The following is a 24120-nucleotide window of genomic DNA, read 5'->3' on the forward strand; positions in this document are numbered from 1 at the left end:
GTTTTATTTGAGTTAAAGCTTTAATTTTTATGGTGTAGTTATCAGTAATTACACATATACACACTCTTACACACATACAGTATTATTCCTTAAAGCTTTCTTTCTATTCAACATTGAATATTTGATCACTCTTTCACATGCTCTGTTTGGCATAAATCTCTGTTGCTCATTTGCTTTGATGTGAGATTACTGAAATGACAACAACAGAAATATTTGCTTTAAGTTATGTAACATCACTAATAAATGGCTAAGTATTAAATCTCTGCCACAGTCATCATTTGCTACTCTGAGCACAGCAATTGTTTCTGCTTCCAAAGCAAACATTAATTCAATAAAGAGTCATATTTTGTATATAATGTTCTTCATTGCTAAAGAACATGAAAGTTAGCCGACCACAAACTCTCTTGTTGTTTTCAGGTGACGTGAAGCCAGAGAGGAGGAGAATTGTGATTCAGGTGAGCAGGCTACAGACGCCTTACAGTATAAACAGAGCTGATAAAGACACTACACAGCAGTTTTCATTGGCACCTGTTGAAAAGGTAACATGAGCGTTTTGTCTCTCGTCCTGCTTTTGCTTTCCGTCCAGCAGTTCTGGGCTCAGGAAGACCCTCTTCTGCCTTTCTCTGAACACCTGGACCTGAAGCACAATGTGCAGCTGAAGTGGGGATTTGATAAGATCCAGGGTACCATCTTATTCCAGCTCTCCGTCAACACCAGCGGCTGGATCAGTTTCGGCTTGAGCCCTAATGGAGGAATGACTGGAGCTGATATTGTCATTGGAGGAGTTGACGACAAAGGCACTTACTTCACGGTAAAGACTGAAAACTGTAAATAAGGCACTGATTTTAGATTTTAGATCTAGTTCAGTGCGCATACATCTAACTTACATTGTTAGTCTCATAGTCATTATCAGTAACACTTCACAATAAGTTTGTATTAGTTAATGTATTCACACTAAAAAATTGATTCATTAGATATACAACATTTTTAAGGTAAGTTTTTGCAAACAATTGATATGGGCTAAATTTAAACAAACAAATTAAGAACATTACCAAATTTAATTAATTTGTTTAAATTAAGCCACTTACCCTAATATTTTTGTAAACCCAGGGAACCATTTTTTTGGAGTGTAGTGCTGGGCAAAGATTAATCGCGATTACTTGCATCCAAACTAAAAAAATAAAAGTTTGTTTTGACATAATATACAGTTAAAGTCAGAATTATTACCCCCCCCCCCCCCCCCCCCCCCCTCTGTTTATTTGTTTCCCCAATTTATGTTTAATGGAGAGAAGATTTTTTCAACACATTTCTAAACATAATAGTTTTAATAACTCATTTCTAATAACTGATTTATTTTATCTTTGCCATGATGACAGAAAATAATATTTGACTAGATATTTTTCAAGACACTTCTATACAGCTTAAAGTGACATTTAAAGGCTTAACTAGGTTAATTAGGTTAACTAGGCAGGTTAGGGTAATTAGGCAAGTTATTGTATAACGATGGTTTGTTCTGTAGACTATCGGGAAAAATATTGCTTAAAAGGGTTAATAATTTTGACCTTAAAATGGCTCTTAAACAATTAAAAACTGCTTTTATTCTAGCCGAAATAAAACAAACAAGACTTTCTCCAGAAGAAAAAATATTATTAGACGTATTGTGAAAATTTCCTTGCTCTGTTAAACATCATTTGGGAAATATTTGAAAAAGAAAAAAAAAATTCAAAGGGGGGTTAATAATTCTGACTTCAACTGTGATACACGTACATACTGTACATAGAAACAAAACTATAGACCATTTCAATATGGTGATGTCATTGGCCCATGAACATTTCCTGCTTGTTATCAAACTATTTCATAACTGTAACAAGAGGCGATTCAATCATAACTTAATGGTAAAACAGCTCTCATAACATGCGGCTTATTCTGGATTCTCGGAAGCTATAGAAATTAAATATGTAAAACAAGAAATATGTGGGGACCATTGTTTTACATCCCTCAAAATGGTCTATACAATTTTTTTTTACATAGATTTAAATTTATATATAATTTGTATCACATACAAATGTTTTATATCTAAATATTTACATTTATAATGTATAAAACCATGTATACATGTATAAAAACATGTATAAAAATAAAAATTTTCTCAAATATGTGCATGTCTGTGTGTATTTATATATGCATAATAAATATACACAGTAGAGAAACTTACATATACAGGACATACACAGTACAAACTTTTATTTTGGATGCAATTAATCACGATTCATTTTTCTCAATACTAGTATTTTAACCTGAATACTAGTATATAAACATGAACAAACAATGCATTTATTACAGTATTTCCTCATCTTTGTTAATGTTAGTTAATGTTCTTCTTTGTTAATTAACCAAGTTACTTTTTAACGTGAAAGTATGTGCTTAAGATTAAGATTTTAATGTTTTACTTTTTTTATCCAACACCGGTTACTTTACTTGGAAAAAAAGTAAGTAAAACGATTGTAACTTAAGTTGATTTAACAAAATGTTTATAATAATGCACAGTGTTCATTTAATTAATAATTTTAAGGTAATAGGTTTACTTACTTTTTAAAGTAAAGTCAACAAATCACTTTTAAACCAACAAGTGTACTTACATTTTTAAAAAAGTCAACTAATTGTTTATTACAGTGTAATTTAACAGGTATAATACACATATCAACAGTGAGGATAAGCTACATTTGTTACTGAAGATATGGTAACGTTACTTACGGTAGCAACTGACCTGCAGAGAATTTTGTAAAAAAAAAAAAAAAAAAAAAAAAATCGGCAGATTTATGCAGAATGATTTTGGAATTCTCGTACTAAAAACTTTAAATATGAAATAAAAAATAATACCTACTTAACTTTTATTTAATGTTTACAATGCAAATCCAATTAAATCCACTTGTTTGGTAAACGAAGCAAGTCTCATATAATATGTCTACTAAAAGACAGAAAATATGACTTTTGTATTGTAACTAAATATATGTAACTGTATTGTAAATAAATCACATGAACATTTTCATATTAGTCAATAATATTACTGAAATTTACACAATTTACACACATTTACACAAGTAAACTAAGTAACTAGTAACTACACAACTTTAACTAAGAAATCACATCACCATTAACATTACCTACTAGGAAAAATGTTATGTTTTAAAAGTAGTTTTCATAGTTAGTTTAGTTAAACGAATGTTAACGAATAGAGCTCTATTGTAAAGTGTTATTGAACAACACGCCTACAAAAAATATCAACATTTTCCATTCATATTTTAGCCATGTCAATTCAGGTGAAAATGTTTACATTTTATAAATAAGTAGCCTATTAAATTTTCAAGTATGTGTTTGGGGAGCAGGAAAAGGGACTCCAGGAGACCTCTTTTAATAGGCGGTCATCCTTATCTTTATGTGCGTAGCGCGGTGCTTGGTACTATGATGAATCACTGTCAAAAAACTGAATTTTTTTAGAAAGCACTCACTGTATTTGGAAGTGCACATTCATTCATTCATTTATTCATTTTCTTTTTGGCTTAGCCCCTTTATTTATCTGGGGTCACCACAACAGAATGAACCGCCGTAACTGCACATATAATTGTGATATGTAACATAGGCTCATTCTGAACACGTGGCCCTTAATACATTTCTGGAGATCGCGAAATATGTAGGCAGTTACGTACAGTATGGCTACATTTTGTCTTTAAAACAAACGCTATGGGGTGGTATGACACCATTCCTTTTCGCGCTTACCAGCTGACCGCTTAACTCCGTATGGATGGCTTTCCCGCTGTTAACAGTTTGTCCAGTGGCTCGCCACATATGTTAGCAGACTTGTGGTGTGGATCAGAGTTTACCGTGACAACAGGGTTGAGTCCATTGAAGAACCGTTCCAAAAAGCAAGTAAGACAAAAACAAAAGCTAAAAAATAAAATAACCAAGTAAATAACAGGGTGAGAATGTAGTAAAATCTGAAAACGTAGTAAAAATCAGGCTTTTCTTTTTCTGGATTGCTTTTGAAAACACTGTCGGTTGGGTTTAGGGAAGTGAGTGGGCAGGTCAATCTGTGCTTTTGAAAACACTATTGGTTGGGTTTAGGTAAGAAAGAGGGTGGATCTGTCAGTTGACAGCGGCCTCTGGTGGATTTACTCAAGAAGAGCACTCACGAGAGAAATTTGAGATCTTAAAAGCGTACACAGTGGCCTCTGGTGGATTCGCGAAAACAAAAACTGCAAAAAAAAAGAGTACGTCCTGGGACGTATTTGGTGCTCTCCAGAAATGTCCAGTAAATAGGGGTACGTTTCAGAATGAGCCTGGGTTGGTGATATGTATTTCATATACACATCGGAAATATAATATTCAATGTTACAAATATTTATTTTCCTCAGTGGTGTTTCAAAACTGTTTGCTTCTTTTTTTCTGTTGAACACAAATGTAGATATTTTAAAGTATGCTGGTAGCTGGCAATCACTGACATCCATAGTATGTTTTTTCTACTATGGAAGTCAATTGGTTTTAGCAACTAGCATTCTTCAAAATATCTTCTTTTGTGTTCAACAGAAAAAAGAAACTCATAAAACCACATGAGGGAGAGCAAATGATGAGGTAATTTTCAGTTTTGAGTGAACTGTCCCTTTTAAATCAAATAAATTGGATTTAGTTTTATTTGTTTTCACACTATATGCCCTAAAATATTTCCAAATGTTGGTGATAAGTGTATTGACCTATCAAGAAAGGTGATTGGGGTGATTGTTCATTAACACAATCATAAAAAAGACGCCTGTTATTGTGTGCCCATTCATCCTTCATTTCTCTTTATACAGGACCGCCATGCCTTGGGAAATTCAATGCCTGTGGTAGACCAGAAACAAAACTACAAACTCTTGTCCCTAAACGAGTCTGATGGGAAAACGGTCATGAAATTTCAGCGGTCCATTGAATCCTGTGATGAAAATGATTTACCCGTCACCGTAAGCCTGTTTAACAATAGAATGCATTTGTTATACTCATTACAAAGAAAAGTAGTTCAAGAACATTAGCTGCGTAACCCTCCCCCTCCTTTTACTGTAAGATATACTATGCAGTTGTATCCAGAAAACAATGATGGTGAAACTACGGCATTACAAAACAAAACCAGCAAAGTAAGGTAATCCACTCTGTGCTGGTCCAGTGGGATAAGGGGGTGTTTCAGAGAACTTCTGTACCTAACAAAACTGCTCGTCCTTTTGTCAAAAGCTCTCGTCTGTACTTGAGAACTCCTGAACTCTAAATCTCCTTGAAATCTAAATCAAAACATGGCTAAGTATATGTTAGCATTAGCTGAGCAGGGTAGATTACTTATGAATTGTAACCATTTACAGATGACCACAACAGGCTCATTTGAAATACATGCTTCAGCTTACAGTTTTGTAAAACCACAAAAACGCACTTCAACATACATTTGACTGCAGTTTCTAAGTAAAGTGAACACTAGGGGCAGCAAATTATGTTCCTTTTCACACTAATGATATTTACAAGGACATATTATTAATTATTTTTATGCAGTTCTTTGCACAAAATCAAATTAATACCACAAAGCAACTTAATGGTGTCTATGATTTGTAATCAGATATGTTTACCTTGCCTGTTTATGTGCATATGGACAACTTTCGGGCGTGGTCAGTTTGCTCAGTAGCTTACCTTGTACGATGCTGTACTTGTGATTCAGAGCGCTTGAGTCTGGTGAAGCACAGTTCCACAAAACTGTAAAGTTAAAGCAATGTAAAATCATGATAAAACTACAAGGCCATGATGCATTTTTCTCTTACATTTCTTATTGTTTGGGTTTCGGTCAGTTAATCACAAGATGATGATTACGACAAGCCACGCCAACTCATCGATGTACAGTATAAGAAGGATGTGTATCTGTAACATACAACAAAACACATCCTAAGTAACGAATATCAGATTATTAATTCATTATCCTTCGACTTAATCCCATGTTTATCAGGGGTTCGCCACAGTGGAATGAACCGCCAACTATTCTGGCATATGTTTTATGCAGCGGATGCACTTCCAGCCACAACCCAGTATTAAAAAACACCCATACGCTCTTCAATTCACACACACACACTCATACACTAAGGCCAATTTAGTTTATTCAATTCACTTACACTGCATGTTTTGTACTGTGGGGGAAACCAGAGCAGCCAGAAGAAACCCACACCAACATGGGGAGAACATGCAAACTTCACACAGAAATGCCAACTGGACAAACCGGGACTCGAACCAGCGACCTGCTTGCTGTGAAGCGACAGTGCTAACCACTGAGCCACCGTATACAGATTATTTATTCGCAAAAATATATATAGCACCCCCAAATGGATTTGTGATCTGAAACTTGCAATAAAATGTAGTCAGAGCAACGCATTTTAAATTTTGCATTACTTACATTCATTTTCCTTTGGCTTAGTCCTTTATTTATCAAGGGTCGCCACAGTGGAACGAACCATCAACTATTCTGGCATATGTTTTACTCAGCCACAACCCAGTATAGGGAAAATATTTTTACAAATTGCAAAAAATGTAAAATCTTTATCAGCAAAAAGAACCTCAACAGCTACTTGTTAAATAGCAATGTATGTATGGACAGTTAATACTTCACAATGTTGACAGCAAAAAATATTGGTATTTGACCATGAAGATATGCAGTGCATCTGATAAAGCCTTATGCAACCTTGTAGTGTTTGTTGAAAGTAACACTGAATAAAACCAAATTGCATTCTATGATTTTAAAACATTTACATGAAATTAAAGTACTGTACATTTAGAAATCAGCAACGTTACAATAACAGTATCAAAAAAAAAAGAAAAGCAATATCACTGGAACACTAGAAATACAAATGAGAGTATTAATGTCATACATTATAAACACCTCTTGCAGAAGATTCACAAATGTCTAGCATATATGTGGCAGGTTTTTATATGAAAAAAAAAACAGGAGAAATTTGTACAATCAATGAATTGTGAACAACTTACTGAAATTATCTAAATATGTCATGTTTACATGTAGTCTGAGTATATATTTATATGTAATTTACTCTGATCACAAGCACTTGATTTCTGGAATTTGATTATGTAATCCTTCATTTTTTCCAAACCTGTTTGTATTTCTTCTGTTGAACATAAAAGAAGATATTTTGAAGAAAGCTGAAAACCTGTAACCATTGACTTCCATTGTATTTGTTATTACTTCTATGGAGGTCGATGGTTATAGGTTTTCATCCTGCTTCAAAATATCATCTTTTTTGGGCTCAATAGAATAAGGAAAGTATTGAGGGAGAGTAAATAATGAGTCAGTTTTCATTTTAGGGTGAACTATCTGTTTAACTGTAGTGTGTATAATGGTGCATCTCGTTGTTCATTTACACATCCAGTAAAAGTATTTTTATTGCATTATCAGAATCTTCCCATGAAGCTGATTTACGCATATGGAGAGACTGATGACATCTCATACCATGAGACCCAAAGGGGCACAAAGGAGGTGAACCTGTTGAAGTACATGCCTCGCGTCAGCCTTTCAAACGCCACATATTTTGACATAACTGTGGAAAATGTAAGTCAAATTATTATTATTTGTTTAAATAGTTGGTTTTTTTCCTGTTTTATCTATGGATGCATAATAGGTTGGTGGCCGTATCATATCTCTGTAAAAAAGGAAATCAAAATTGCAATTTGATAAATATTTAGCGAAAAGATGACGTAGATGCTTTGAATTTGACTTGTTTTCTGCAGCGGGAATCAGATGTTCACTGTATTGCTATCAGGCTCTGAAAATTTCATATTATTCTTTCATTCATTTTGCTTCAGCTTAATCCCTTATTTATCAGGGGTCACACAGTGGAATGAACCGCCAACTTTATCCAGCATATGTTTTACACAGCTGATGCCCTTCCAGCCGCAACCCAGCACTGGGAGACACCCACACACTGTCGCATTCCCACACACCTGTACACTACGGCCAATTTTTGTTTACCTGATTCACTTAAACCGGAGCACCTGGAGGAAAACCCACGGCAACACACCAAGAACATGCTCCATTTTCATTTGGTAATTCTCCACACAGAAATGCCTATTTTCTATTATAATCACAATATTCATATTTATTGTTATGTTTATTGGTTAGCCGTATCGGCTAACATTTGTTTGCCAACTGAATTTATTGAATTATTATCTTAATATCAATATTTCTGTTGTAATATCAAAATTTCGAGACCAACTTTTAAAACTTCCTGCCTTTAATCAATGAAGAAAATGACAAAACATCATATTATCAAGAAGAAATTAGTCCATTATTTAGATTAGAGCATATTAAAGCAGCGGCATGGTGGCTCAGTCGTTAGCACTGTCACCTCACAGCAAGAAAGTTGCTAGTTCGAGTCCCGGCTGTGTCAGATGGCATTTGTGTGTGGAGTTTGCATGTTCTCCTCGTGTTGGCGTGGGTTTTCTCCGGGTGCTCCGGTTTTCTCCATTGTCCAAAGACATGTGCAATAGCTGAATTGAATAAGCAAAATTGGCCGTAGTGTATGAGTGTGAATGTGAGTGTGTATGGGTGTTTTGCAGTACATGGTTGCAGCTGGAAGGGCATCCACTATGTAAAACATATGCTTAAATAGTTGGTAGTTCATTCAGCTGTGTTGACCTCTGAAATTTTGGAAAATTATTTAATGTTAGCGCAGATATTAGAATGGAGCGTATTGTTAATACTATAATAATGCACTACTCACCTGTACAGTAAGAGGACAACTAATTTCTTGTCCAGGAAATTTTCATTTAGTAATGCATCATTATTGTCACAGGATCCTTCAGAAATCATTTTAATATTCTTATTTGTTATAATAATATACCAAATAGAATATTTAATATTAAATATGTCATGTCATTTTCATCCGTTTATCCGGGGCCGGGTCACGGGGCAGCAGTCTTAGGAGAGAACTCCAGACTTTCCTCGCCCCAGACACTTCCTCCATCTCCTACGGGGGGATCCCGAGGTGTTCCCAGGCCAGCCGAGAGACATTGTCCCTCCAGCATGTCCTGGGTTTTCCCCGAGGCCTCCTCCTGGTGGGACATTTCGGTGGAGCACCATGGCCTCGGACTTGGAGGTGCTAATTCTCATCCCAGCCGAGTTGCACTCGGCAGCAAACCGCCCCAGTGCATGCTGAAGGGCCATGTTCGATGAAGCCAACATCGTCTGTAATTAACAGAGATGAAATCCTGTGGTCCCCGAATCTGACCTCTTCCACCCCAAGGCTGCACCTTAAAATTCTGTCCATAAAAATGATGAACAGAATTGATGACCAAACTCCTACTCTGTTCATATAGGGTCGAGACAGCCCTTAACAAAGTGCCTCTGACCCCATACTCCCACAGCACCCTCCACAGAATGGCATGAGGGACATGGTTGAATGCCTTCTCCAAGTCCACAAAACACATGTGGACTCGTTGGGCATTCTCCCATGAATCCTCGAGCACCCTTGTGAGGGTATAGAGCTGGTCCAGTGTATCACGGCCTGGACGAAAACCGCATTGTTCCTCCTGGATCCTAGGTTCAACCATCGGCCGGATCCTCCTCTCTAGGACCCTGTCATAGACTTTCCCCTATAGTTGGAGCACACCCTCCGGTTACCCTTCTTAAAAATGGGAACCACCACCCCAGTTGCTCAGTCGAGAGGTACTGTGCTAGCCAAAACAGTCCCACAATATCCAGTGACTTATTTAATATTCTTACATAAATGTTTTTTGGAGAAATTGTAATGAATTTAGGGATTTTATGGATGACTGTAACATTCAAAGAAACATTTAAACAGCATTTCAGAAACATTTCAAATTACTTTACTGTAAAATATTATTAAAAACATTATTTTAATGCATACTGTGTAAAAGTATACATTTAAAAAAATACTTACTGATCTTAAACTTTGGAATGGTTGTTTTTTGTGTATAGTAAGTAGATCAGTGCTTGTAAGCGTGAAATTTCACTTTTTTATTTTAAAAGTGCTTTAAAATGTGCATTTTTTTATTTGATGTTTGCTGTAATCTTTCCCGAAAATGAAGAGAGGGTGGGATAGTGTAGCCCCTCCCATTTTAAAAACAGCCAATAGCGTTTTGTTTTACCACAGCTCTTCCAGTGAGAGTGGTTGAGGTCAATCGCATTAAATGATAAGCAAATGAGAAGCGTCTTGAAGGGTGCGGGGCATGTCAGATACTAAAGTGCATTTGATTGGTCAAGATTGAAGTATGAGGTGACGTAAATAAAAAAGTTGATCCATTTAAGCGGAAAATGACAAACTACAAGGTTTACATGTTTATATTAGTTTTATATATTGTAAACGCGAATTTTGTCACTGTTTTGGAGCACACTAGCTTATAGATATCCTTAAAACTAACATACTGATATTAACAAAAAAAAGTAATTTAATGGGACCTTTAAGATACTTGCTTTTACAATCATTCCAGTTCATGCTACCAGCCAACCAAACCTACTACCACTGCAAAATTGCAAGAGCGCCTACATTCGACAGCAAACAGCACATTTATCGGGTGAGTCTATGAGCTTCTCACAGTTTAATTATCCACCAATCTGTCACACATTTTCATCAGAGTTTACTTTTCTAATCTCCAGATTGAGCCGGTAATCACCAACTATGACCTGGTGCATCATCTGCTGCTATACCGCTGCCCGCCAATGGTGACGGAGCCATCGGAGTGGGAGTGTTACACGAAAATTGAAGGGTGTATGGAGACCATTGCAGTGTGGGGAGTTGGCGGAGGGGTTCGTCTTTTCTGTGAATGGGGTTTTAATCATCCAAATCTAAAGAGGGGTCTAATACTATTTCATGCAGAGTTACTTATACCGTTAAATAAGGTGGGCGATATGACAAAAATCTCATATCACGATATTAGACAACAATATTCTGATATATATATATATATATATATATATATATATATATATATATATATATATATATATATTTTTTTTTTTAATTCAAGTATATTTCTATAGCGCTTTTTACAGTAATTATTGCTTCAAAGCAGCTTTAGGAAAGGAGCACATTATTGCATTACAATCAAATCAAGTTAAAGTTACAATCAGATATAGTCATTATATTTACGCCAACCTGATTTCGCCAAGTGGGTCATGTTCCTGGATTAACATCTATGTTGATCCTAGAACAGCATTTTAATCAGCCAATCAGAATTAAAGGTTACGTTTACAGTTTATGTTAAGTTTAGGCATACAGTTTATGCACTTCTACATAATTGTTATCTAATTATTCTTCCCCTCTGATTTTGGGACTAATTTACAGTTATGGTTGAATTATAGGGTAGGAAATAGGTATGGATTACTCAGATAACAAAAATGATGTTCCAGGATCAGCATAGATGTTAATCCAGGATCGCATTGTACTTGGCCAAAAACCATCCAGGACACCGGGGTTACACCCCTACTCTTTACGAGAAATGCCATGGGATTTGTAATGACCTCAGAGAGTCAGGACCTCGGTTTAACATCTCATCCGAAAGACGTCACTCACTGACAATATAGTGTCGTCTTCACTTTTACTGTGGCATTAGGACTCACACAGACCGCAGGATGAGCGCCCCCTGCTGGCCTCACTAACACCACTTCCAACAGCAACCTAGTTTTCCCATGTGGTCTCCCATCCAGGTACTGACCAGGCTCAGCTCTGCTTAGCTTCAGTGAGTAACTGGTGTTGGGACGCAGGGTTATATGACTGTACTTATTCATATGTAATTTAAAAAAAAATAGAACGTCAGGGCAAATGTTTGATTAAAAGTGTAGAAATATAAATTAATGTGAAGCAAATATAAAATTATTTTCAAAAACTACTGATTACAGGCACAACAAAAAATATTGCAAAAAAACAAAAACAAAATGTAAACATTGCTTTCAAGATATTACCATGGTTGTCAGATTGTCGTCATCCAAAGGACCATAAATAATGTTTGTTTAATGACACGGCAAATAAACAAAATATGAAATGAGAGACTTTTTATTTTGTCCATATGATAAGTTTTGTCATATTGCACAGCCCTGGCGTTAAAGAACTGGATTCTCAAGCTGAGCATATCCCACAATTCATTATTCTTTTGATAAAGTTGAATATATTTTAGCTTTTACAGTCACTCTACAGTAGGGCTGGATGATATTGGAAAAATCTGATATTACAATATTTAGTTTTTCTGCGATATATTAAATATAATTTCAACAGATGATTTGAATAGCTCTATTCGAAAAGATTTCATTCATTTAGATCGACTGAGAGGATCAAGTCTTTTTCTATGCAGTGCATCTGCATAAATGATATAAATACGACAGTGCTTCATGATTTTCTAGAGAGTCAAACAGTATTTAAGTACAGAATTTGAACAGTTGGATGTAAAATAACATGGTCATCAAAAAAATTATATCTTTATCTTTTAATAAATAATCCTGCGATGTAACTACTGCGCATACACACATTGTGATATCAATGCTCAAATGATATATTGTTCAGCTCTACTCTACAGTTTCCTATGTTACCATAGACATTAGTATTATTTCCAAACCTAAACTAAGCTTTTGTTGTACAATATTAAAAGAAGTAACTTCTTACTCCACAAATGTCCTCATCCTCACTATTTCTAAATGAGGAAAATTTACTGATTAAACTGATTTGATATTCTCAAAAATGGTAATAACCTTTTCAATTCCATGTATTTGAAGGATTTTGAATTCCCTGAAGTGGCAGGACTTCCGATAGGAGGAAATGTTGGCGATTTTTTCTACAGGCTTGAGGTGCATTACAACAATGTTAATAAAACTGAAGGTCAGCCGGTAGTGCTTTGAGATGTTACATTTCACACAGGAATGACTGTTTTTAAGGTTTTTGTAATAGTAAAACACTGCTTTATCTTTTCTCCTCCCAGGTCGAGTTGATAGCTCAGGTCTGCGATTCTATTATACGTCTGAACTTCGTCAACATGATGCGGGTGTTTTGATGACGGGGTTAGCAGTGATTCCTTCATACGCCATTCCTCCCAAAGCCAAGTCTTTCCTCACATATGGGATGTGTGACACTACTTATATTTCCAAGGTATATACAGTATACAGATATATAAGATGTACACATTTACATACAATTGAAGACAAATTCTTTCACCTCCTGTAAAATTGTAATTGTTTTTAAATATTTCCCAAGTGCTGTTTAAAGGAGAGATTTATTTAACACATTTTTAAACATAATTTATTAACTGATTTCTTTTGTCTTTACTATGATGACTGAACATAATATTTTACTTGTTTTGCAAGATACCAGTATTCAGCTTACAATGTAGTTTAAAGGCTTAACAAGGTTAAGCAAGGCAAGTTTATTTATAAAGCACATTTCATACACAAAGGAAATTCGAAGCTTTACATAAACAAGAATAAAAGTAACTAGTGTAAGAAAATATATACTACAAAGAATAAAAAAAAAATTAAAAACAGATTAAAATGTGTTAGAACAGGTTATAAAAAATGAAAAAGAAAAGAAAGACATAATAGTGTGATCTGTCGGACATAGCACAGCTAAACAAATGTGTTTTCACATCGCTGGGGGCGATGGGGCGTTGTAGCTGAATGCTTATTCATGCTGCTTTGACTGAACTCTTAGAATTTCTTATTTACCTTGAGGTTTACTAGGTTAACTAGGCAAGTTAGATTATTTGGACAAGTCGTAGGACAACAGTGGTTTGTTCTGTAGACTATTGATAAAAATAACTTCTTAAAGGCCAGGACACACCAAGCGGATGTTTTGTCATTGGGCTTCATCGGTCTAATAATAAGGACCTTAGCTGTTTTTACATTTCAATTTTTTAAAAAAAGATTTTTTTATTCCAACCAAACTCAAAGAAACAAAACTTTTTCCATTAGAAAAATATATCAGGAAATACTGTGGAAAAATTCCCTTGCTCTGTTAATGTGGTATTTCTCAGCTAATTCCTGTGTTCAACTGTATGTGTAGTAAATGTATAGCTACTCACATTCCCACAAGGTAAAGGCAGACGTCTCTGGATGATGTTTTGTGTTCTGTGCTCTACAGATACTGAAGACACCAAATGATCTTCAGGTGTTTTCTGTGATGATGCACACACACTTAGCAGGACGCAAAGTGCGAGTCGGACACTTCAGGTAAACATTTCTGACCAATGAACCTTTATTTTTTTATCATTGTATATGTTTTTTAAATTGTCTAACAAACAGTCAGCAAAAGACTATATACCGTAGCAAGCATTTTTAAAAGAAGTCTAATAGAGGTCTAAACATTATCTAAACATATACACTACCTGACAAAAGTCTTGTCGCATGGTGAAATGGAAAAAGAATGAATACTGTGGATGACTCCCATGAGCTTGGAGGACTGCATCCATCTCTGAATTGACTCAAATAACTTATTCATAAAGTAATCTGGAATGGCAAAGAAAGCGTTCTTGCAGGACTCCCAGAGTTCATCAAGATTCTTTGGATTCATCTTCAACGCCTCTTCCTTCATCTTACCCCAGACATGCTCAATAATGTTCATGTCTGGTGATTGGGCTGGCCAATCTGGGAGCATCTTGACCTTCTTTGCTTTTCAGGAGCTTTGATGTGGAGGCTGAAGACTGAGAATGAGCGCTATCCTGCTGAAGAATTTGCCCTCTCCTGTGGTTTATAATGTAATGGGCAGCACAAATGTCTTGATACCTCAGGCTGTTGATGTTGCCATCCACTCTGTAGATCTCTCACACACCCCCGTACAGAATGTAATCCTAAACCATGATTTATCCTTCACCAATGTTGACTGATTTCTGTGAGAATCGTGGGTCCATGCGGGTTCCAATCGGTCCTCTGCAGTATTTGTGATAATTGAGATGCAGTTCAACAGACGATTCATCTGAAAAATCTACCTTCTGCTACTTTTCCAAATGATCAACTAGAAGTCAAGTTATTATGTGCTGCTCTTACTAGGGCAGAGGGTTGCTGAATAATACAGAATTTTTCAGCTGCTGTCTGGGCTTCACTGCCTTTCTACACCTTTTCTGTTCAATCATTTTTCCCTGTACCATGTTAACGGTAAAATTCGTATTCCTTTCAGAGAAGAAAAACAGATTGATCTTCTAGCTGTGGATGAAAACTACAATTTTGAATTCCAGCAAGTGACAAACTTGGGCAAAACTAGGACAGTGAAGTTGGTGAGTGCTAAAAACGATTACAGTGAAGTTTACAGAGGCTTCAAGGAAAAATATTAAATATACAGTTGAAGTCAGAGTTATTGCCCCCCCGCCCTTTTTTTTTTTTTTTTCTTTTTATAATGTTTCCCAAATGATGTTTAACAGAGCGAGGAAATTTAGCTACAATAAAAGTTAATAAAAAATTTAAAACCCATTTTAAGGACAAAATTATTAGCCCCTTTAAGCTATATTTATTATATAGTAATTCTACACATAATACCCTATAACTATTTGAAAAAAGTCAAAAAATTGTTGCAAATTTATTCAAAATAAAAAACCTGAAATATCACATGTACAGAAGTATTCACAGCCTTTGCTCAATACTTTGTTGATGCACCTTTGGCAGCAATTACAGCCTCAAGTCTTTTTGAATATGATGCCACAAGCTTGGCACACCTGTCTTTGGGAATTTTTGCCCATTCCTCTTTGTAGTTCCTCTCAAGCTCTATCAGGTTGAATGGGAAGCGACGATGTACAGCCATTTTCAGATCTCTCCAGAGATGTTCAATAGGATTTTGGTCTGGGCGCTGGCTGGGCCACTCAAGGACATTGCCTGAGTTGTTGTGAAGCCACTCTATTGATATTTTAGTGTGCTTTGGGTCATTGTCCTGCTGGAAGATGAACCGTCGCCCCAGTCTGAGGTCAAGAGCACTCTGAAGCAGGTTTCATTCAGGATGTCTCTGTTCATTGCTGCATTCATCTTTCCCTCTATGCTAACTAGTCTTTTAGTTGCTGCTGCTGAAAAACATCCCCACAGCATGATTCTGCCACCACCATGTTTCACTGTAGGGATGGTATTAGCCTGGTGATGAGTGGTGCCTGGTTTTCTCCAAACGTAACGCCTGGCATTCACTCCAAAGAGTTCAAATTTAGTCTCATCAGACCAGAGAATTTTGTTTATGTTCTGAGAGTCCTTCAGATGCCTTTTGGCAAATTCCAGATGGGGAGTGGCTTCTGTCTGGCCCCTCTACCATACAGGCCTGATTGGTGGATTGCTGCACAGATGGTTGTCTTACAGAAGGACAGAGTGACCATCGGGTTATTGATCACCTCCCTGACTAAGGCCCTTCTCATCCGATTACTCAGCTTAGATGGCCGGCCAGCTCTAGGAAGAGTCCTGGTAGTTAAACATCTTCCACTTATGGATGATGGAGGCCACTGTGCTCATTGGAACTTTCAGAGCTGCAGAAATTTTTCTGTAACCTTCCCCAGCCTTGTGCCTCGAGACAATCCTTTGTCTTCATGCTTGGTTTGTGTTTTGACATGCACTGTCAACCCTGCGACCTTATATAGACAGGTGTATGCCTTTTCAAAGCATGTCCAATCAACTGAATTTACCACAGGTGAACTCCAATTAAGCTGCTGAAACATCTCAAGAATGATCCGTGGAAAGCTCAATTCCAAAAAATGTGGAAAAAGTGAAGCGCTATGAATACTTTTCGGATGCACTGTGTATGTATGTGTGTATGTATGTATGTATGTATATTGATCATAAATGGTAACCTGGTAAAACAAACAGTAAATCAGCATATTAGGATAATTGTTAATCTATAACATGACATTGAACACTGATAATAAATTATATTTTGAAATATATTCCCACAGAAAAGGATTATTTTAAAGTGGAACAGTATTTCACAATATAAGTGTTATTATCGTATATTTTATTACATAAATGCAGCCCTCGTAGGCGGAAGAAACATTAGCAAAACTTCCAATTTTATAAACAAACTCTGTTTATTGATGCATAATTACCATTTACTGTATAATAACCCACAGCAAATGAACTAAAGTTTTCATTGAAATTGGTGTTTCAGGGTGACAAACTGCTAGTGGAGTGCACTTACAATACTGAAAAGCGCAACACACTCACACAGGTTTGTACATTTACACACATTGTCTGTTTTCTTCAACATGAACATCTCCTGTAGCTTCAACACTCACCTCTCATTATTTGTTTTTTTAATTGTAGATGCAGTTTTTTTGTGAGAAGTTGCTCCTCTTTTGTATTTTCCTGCTGACCATTCAGTAAAACAGCTACTAACGATTCATCTAATAGTTAAAGAGATAGTTCACCCAGAAATGAAAAGTTCCTCATCATTTACTCGCACTCAAGTGGTTCCAAACTTTTCATAAATTTCTTTCAAGATATGCTGGAAAAAAGCAGCCATTGATATCTATAGAAGGAACATAACCACCATGGAAGTTAAACTGCGTAAAGGAGGAGTAAATAAGGACAGAATTTTTATTTCTGTGTCCACTTGACCTTTAAAGTCAGCGTTAAATAGAAAATGTGATAGTCTTCAATTCAATTCAAGTTTATTTGTATAGCGCGTTTTACAATAATGATTGTTTCAAGAGTTCCCACTTAGATATGCTTGGCGTATAAAGCAGGTTTGGCATGCTGTCCCGGGAGAGAACCCTGAGCTCGAAGATATTTGAGCCCAGGGCTCCCGCCTGGTCGATAAGCATATCAGGAGATCCGAGATCAGGTAGGTCTCGAGAGCTCCCCCTTTAGAAAAGGGAGGAAAAGGAGGAGATGGGGTGGAAGGGGGGATTCTTCCAAACGAAGATAGAAACAGTAGGGAGAAAATGATCCATTTATAGTAAACTAGGATCACTCTGATTGGATTATTACTGATTACAGATGAGTGACCAGACGTGCTCAATCATATCACGTGCTCCTCTCGAAATTAGTTTATGAAACTTCACTTCAAAGCAGCTTTACAAAAGGATCACATCATTTTTTTATTTTGTTTATCGTGAACACTCAATTGAATATAATCATACAACATTTTAAGATACATTCGAATCTCAATATGTGACCTTAAGTGATATACAATTTACGTACATTATTGTCAGGTGTACTAACTATAAATAGTACTTAATAATAATAATAATAATAATAAAAAACAGAAACAAAAAAGATAATATTAATAATAAAAGTAATAAAAATTAAAGCACTACTTACATCCAGGGTGAGAATGCATGTCATAATATAACTCCTTCCAGAATAATCTCAAATGACCATCTTCATTATGCACATGGGGATAACACAATACAATATGAATATATATAAAACCAGATACGTATACACACATTAGCATATACTGTATTTATCTATCAGCTGAGCATCTTCTATTTGTTTATAGCAGGGGTCACCAAACTTGTTCCTGGAGTTCCAGTGTCCTGCAGATTTTAGCTCCAACCCTAATCGAACACACCTGAACAAGCTAATCAAGGTCTTAATAGGTATACTTGAAACACCCAGGCAGGTGTGTTGAGGCAAGTCGGAGCTAAACCCTGCAGGACACCGGACCTCCAGGAACGAGATTGGTGACCCCTTGTTTAAAGCAACAAAATTAGGTCTTATAACTGAAATATATTCAACCCATTTCCTCCATTTTCCCTGGAATATATCCTTCTTTAAGTTGACTACAGAAGTAATTTTTTCCATTGTATAGATGTTAATAGTTATAAACATATAAGTTATTATATACAGACATCATTAACCTGCAGTTTTATAGCATATACTGTAGGTAATGTCTGTGTACATGTTTCAAGAGTTCACACTTAGCTGATGATTGATCCCGGGAGAGAGCCCTGAGCCCAAAAGGTCCTTGAGCCCTGGACTCCCTCCTGTTTGCAGGGCGAGAGGGGAGCTTTGAGCTCAGATAGATCTCGACAACTCCCCCCTTGATAAGAGCTGATGATTAAAATGAATGCTATGAAGAGATATGCTGCAGGATGAGAGTTTGACTGTGGTGCTAAATTTAGATTGATCAATTCACTTGTAGTGCATGTTTTTGGAATGTGGGAGGAAACCGGAGAACCCGGGGAAAACCCACGCAAGCACGGGAAGAACATGGAAACTACGCACAGAAATGACAGCCGGCCTGTTAAAGGACTAGAACCGGTGACGTTCTTGCTGTGAGGCAACAGTGCTAGCCACTGGGCTACCGTGCCACCCTATGAAAGGAAAGGTGGAGAAGTAGGGGTGGAAGGGGGGATTCTTCAAATCGAAGATGGCTGTAGTGAGAAACCCTGGCTCTTTATGGTGGGTTAGGACTGGCCTGATTGGTGGATCATACATGGCTAATGCAGAACCAGCAGTGTTCAATCATAATCAAGTGATCCTCTCGAAATTAGTTTATTAATAAACTTCACTTAATGAAGTGGATAGTCTTGACAGAATTGTATTGATTGGTTGTATTGTTTACTGTATGGTTGTATTGTTTGATGAATGTTTAACAGGCTCTCTTTCTGCCGCAGGGAGGTCTGTCGACATCAGACGAGATGTGTTTGGCTTACCTCTTCTATTATCCAGCTATGAATCTGAGCAGTTGTGTGAGCTTACCTCATTTCTCATCTTTACAGTCTGAAATGGGAGCAGGAGATACAGAGTAATCAAATTTATTATTCCCTATATTTATAATTAGTTTTTCTCAGTCGCTTTGGTACATTTCTCAGATCAGAATGAAAATTCTCAATACATGTTCAATCAGTTTCTCATTCCGTTGAACAAGGTGCAGATGATTATGTGCAATTCTCTGCTGTTTCCTACGTTATCAAATGCTTATGTCATGTTGATCAAAATGCATTATAATGGTCTTTGAATAGTCTCACTCACACAACATTTAATCGTTTATTTATGGCACACGTCTTTACATGCAAAACGCTTGAACAAGTTGTCATAATATTTTGTCTTAATGCATTTTCTATACATTTGCATTTTTTTCTAAATCTGTCTACAACTGGTACATTTTCCCCAGGTGAGTCTTGACTTTTTTCTAATGAAGATGCATCTCAAAAGAGATTGTCTTAATCACAATGACATAACCATAGTTTACATCAACACCCATCCAGAGTACACTGTTATATTATTAGTAATTTGACTAATGTCTTATCCGTACACAAGGACTTGTCATTCTAATGACACTGACTTGATCATTGACACAGAAATTTAGTTTTGAGAGATGAACTAAGGATTTTGAGCAGGAGACTGAGTTTTGCGGGTAATCCATGGTGTATTAATATTTTTATGTATTGTTTTGAGAAATTAACATCCTGTTTTGCAAATTTCAATTCGGATCTGAGAAATGTGCCATGGCCACTGAAGAAATCTGTTACCATTCCTTTTAAAGGAATAGTTCACCCAAAAATGAAAATGTATTTCCTCTATCAGACAAACAAAGTTGGAGATGATTTAAACGTTATCCCAGTTCTTTAATGCTGAATAATGGTGTTGGGCAGTGGAAAGTTTTTTTTTTAAGCTTCTAAAAGTGCATAGATCTGGCCTAAAACCAAACCCATACGCCAACAGGTGGATAACACATGACTGACAGTATGAAATGTATCATTGTGTTTTTGTAGCAAAAAAAATGTCTTTTTAAATTAACTACTCAAATCTCAAATCTCTGAATTGAAGGATGACAAGATGCGACCGTACACTTAGGGTGACACTAGGCATGGTTACCTTGAACTGTGCCCAGGCGTGATTGTCCCCACTCCCCTCTCCCCCTCGGCTTGCATTCATACTGTATTTTTACTTTCCGAGCCTGAGCCTGCTTACATCATTGATGATGTGACTGTTCAGTTAGGAAGAGAAGCGCTCTTGCTTAGCACAGTGGACATTGCTTTAGTTCTATTGTTTTGTATTATTTTAAGTCATTTGAGATGCAGTGACAGACAGTCAAATCTTTTGCTGAACAGCTCCAGCACTTCGAAAATTTTCATGCAAGTCCTCGTGCTGCATGTATTAGGAGTTTTGCTGAAGGTGCAGCTGACGTGCAGCGAGGTGTTTGTGTCTTTAATAAATGATGACAGTTTGCGTTCATTGAAAATTAAGAATGATTAATAAATCTATATGAAACAGTCCCTTAAAAGTGATGCTGCATCTGCAGTTTCACGCTCGGGCACACATTGTACTCACACTACTACAAGCGTACCACGCCAAAGCCCAAACGAACCGCACTCTGGCATACCTCTTTCAACCGGGCCAGGGCCGGCCAACCGAACCGTGCCTGAGCGTGAGTCGCAGCACTCACACTTGTCAAACGACCCAGGGTTCTGATAGCCTAGTGTTAAGTACACCCTTATAAAGTCCTTGATGCCTAAATTTTAGTTGAACCAACTTAACTTTTCTAGTCATATTAACTTACATCCATTCAAGAGTTCAGCATATCGTAAAACACGCAGCAATCTATTTAGTTTCAGCTAATATTTATATCTATGTAAAATTGATTTAGATAATGCTTACACCACACTAATAATGTGAGAGTATGTGATTGGCCAAGGGCAGAAAAGTAGTAAATAACCTATATTCAAGTATACAGATCTCTGTTTTCCATGACTTTTCCAAACCTTTGTGGGTTTTTCTGTTTTTCCAAAACTTTTCCAGGCCTGGAAAATGCCATGTCAAAACTCCATAACTTTTCCAGGTTTTCCATGACCGTATGAACCCTGTACATGTGTTAACCCCCTGGTGGCATTTATGAGTTTTTTGATGGATTTATGCACTTTTGAAAGCTTAAAAAAAACGCCATTACCCAACAGCAGAAGATCAAATTTCAAGCTACTCTGAGAGTGACAGAACAAAGTCATACACACCAGCAGTGTTGGGGTTAACGCATTAGAAGTAACGCAAGTTATGTATTAATAATATTTTTCTAGAGTAATCATATTTGAGTTACTTTTTTGAAAATGTAACGCGAGTTACTTTTTAGTTTAATTAATGAGCTTTTAAAAAATAATTAGCTGAATTAAAATTAAAGTCACAATGAATCACGCAGTGAAGACAACGTGTTCATTATTTTGAACGCATCAAAGAAAAGGAAAAGGGGATTATAGTCTCAATAGATGCTGATTTTACTTAAGACAAATAGTCCAAAAGTAGTGAACACATTGCTTTAAACTTTCAATAATCTGTATATACGGCATGTAGAGCTTTGGGGTCAGGAAGTTCTCAGATAAAATTATCCTAAAACATTATTTTTGAATGTGGTTTTTTGAAGGTAAGTAAGTTTTTAAGTGGTGTAGGTTATACAGTACAGTGCGATGTTAATTGCAGAACTCCTCTATTAAAAAAAGAAAGAAAGAAAAAAAGGTCTGAAAGAGCACAAGCCTCAGCCAGGTCAGAAAAAGTAACGCAAAAGTAACGTAATGCATTACTTACCATAAAGAGTATCCAAGTAAAGCAACTAGCAACTCTATTGTAATGCAGTAGCTTTCCCTAACACTTCACACCAAGGCTGAGTGACTTAATTTTTTGGGGTAAACTATTCCTTTAATGCATTTAGCTCTTAATATCTGCCCTAATATTAATGTTGCTTTTATTTGACACATTCTCAGAGCCTGGCTAAATATAATGAACACGAAAGCTTGGAATGACAGCTCTATCAATGAATACCAACAAACACTGAAGAAAATCAACCAGATAGTCATAGTCGCGGATTCATTTGTAAGCGTCACACCACTTTTAAATATACTGTAACTGCTTATTTTACAACACATTTACCTGACTTTTCCATGTGTGATTCCAGAATAAAGCATCAATCACCAATGGGACGATTCCTGATCTCAAAGTCAGCCCTCCCGAGCCCTGCGTGAGAGCCTGCGCCACTAAAACCTGGCTTTTATATCACTGTTCTTGTGTTTGGCAGTGCTGTGGGCATCATGAAATGTGCAAGCAAAATACTAAACCTGGTGTAATGCATTACATTCATTGTCTGTGATTAAAAGCTAACCAAACAAACAGAAATTCGAGACTCAACAGCCTGGAAACAAGAACAGAAAATGTATTGTATTAGAAAATGGGCCTTATATGTTACTTAAAATGCTTTACTAAAGATGATGTAGATTCACAGTGAATATATACAGTAAAATATATATGTTTATATATAATATATACAACATGAAAGCCTTTACTGGTAGCATGATTCCAATTGATATGTTCATCCCTGTCTTGTAATCAAAACAATAAAATGCCAGTAATTGTACTGTATTATTGCTGTTGTCATTGATATTACTATTATTATTAAAAGTACACATCACATAAACAGTAGACTTCTGCATTTGTTTACAGATAAAATGACAAATTTGTACGTGGCGCCCTCTACAGGAGAATTATACACACTTTCAACAGCTTGTTCACTCAGAAATGAACATTCTGTCATTATTTCCTCTTGTCATTGGAAATTGTCTCCCTTTATGCTGGAAGTGCTTTTCTCCAGTTATCTTTTCAGTGTAACAGAAATATGAGATTGGTTGCATCAGTTTTAAATCGGTCTTTCAAATATATTTTACCCTCACGAAAATAACCCTCATCAACTGTAATTTGTTATTACTGCATTATCATATACACTCACCGGCTCACTTTATTAGGTACACCTGTCCAACTGCTTGTTAGCCAATCACATGGCAGCAACTCAATGCATTTAGACATGGTCAAGAGGATCGGCTGCAGAATGGGGAAGAAAGTTGATTTAAGTGGCTTTAAACGTGGCATGGTTGTTGGTGTCAGACGGGCTGGACTGATTATTTTAGAAACTGCTGATCTAATGGGATTTTTTTACGCACAGCCATCTCTAGGGTTTACAATGCTCTGACAAAGAGAAAATACCTAGTGAGAGGAAGTTCTGTGGGCACAAATGCCTTGTTGATGCCAGAGGAGAATGGCCAGACTGATTCCAGCAGATAGAAAGGCAACAGTAACTCAAATAACCACTCGTTACAACTGAGGTATGCAGCAGAGCATCTCTGAACGCACAACACGTCAAACCTTGAGGCAGATGGGCTACAGCA

At 36.5% G+C, this 24120-nt stretch overlaps 1 protein-coding gene across 1 annotated transcript; it reads left to right on the forward strand.

The window, feature by feature from the left end:
• Window positions 1–500: 500 nt before the first annotated feature.
• Window positions 501–23320, forward strand: moxd1l (monooxygenase, DBH-like 1, like). Its single transcript, XM_056445608.1, is given in 14 exon segments — window positions 501–811; window positions 4848–4994; window positions 7466–7618; window positions 10519–10602; window positions 10685–10834; window positions 12794–12896; window positions 12997–13163; window positions 14151–14239; window positions 15183–15279; window positions 17136–17195; window positions 19591–19721; window positions 22669–22777; window positions 22860–22938; window positions 22941–23320. Coding segments are annotated over 14 exon segments (1692 nt in total). The 5' UTR covers window positions 501–544; the 3' UTR covers window positions 22997–23320.
• The last annotated feature ends 800 nt before the right edge of the window (window positions 23321–24120 follow it).

Source organism: Danio aesculapii, chromosome 20 (genome assembly GCF_903798145.1).
Source record: "Danio aesculapii chromosome 20, fDanAes4.1, whole genome shotgun sequence".
In the NCBI taxonomy this organism is placed as follows: domain Eukaryota; kingdom Metazoa; phylum Chordata; class Actinopteri; order Cypriniformes; family Danionidae; genus Danio; species Danio aesculapii.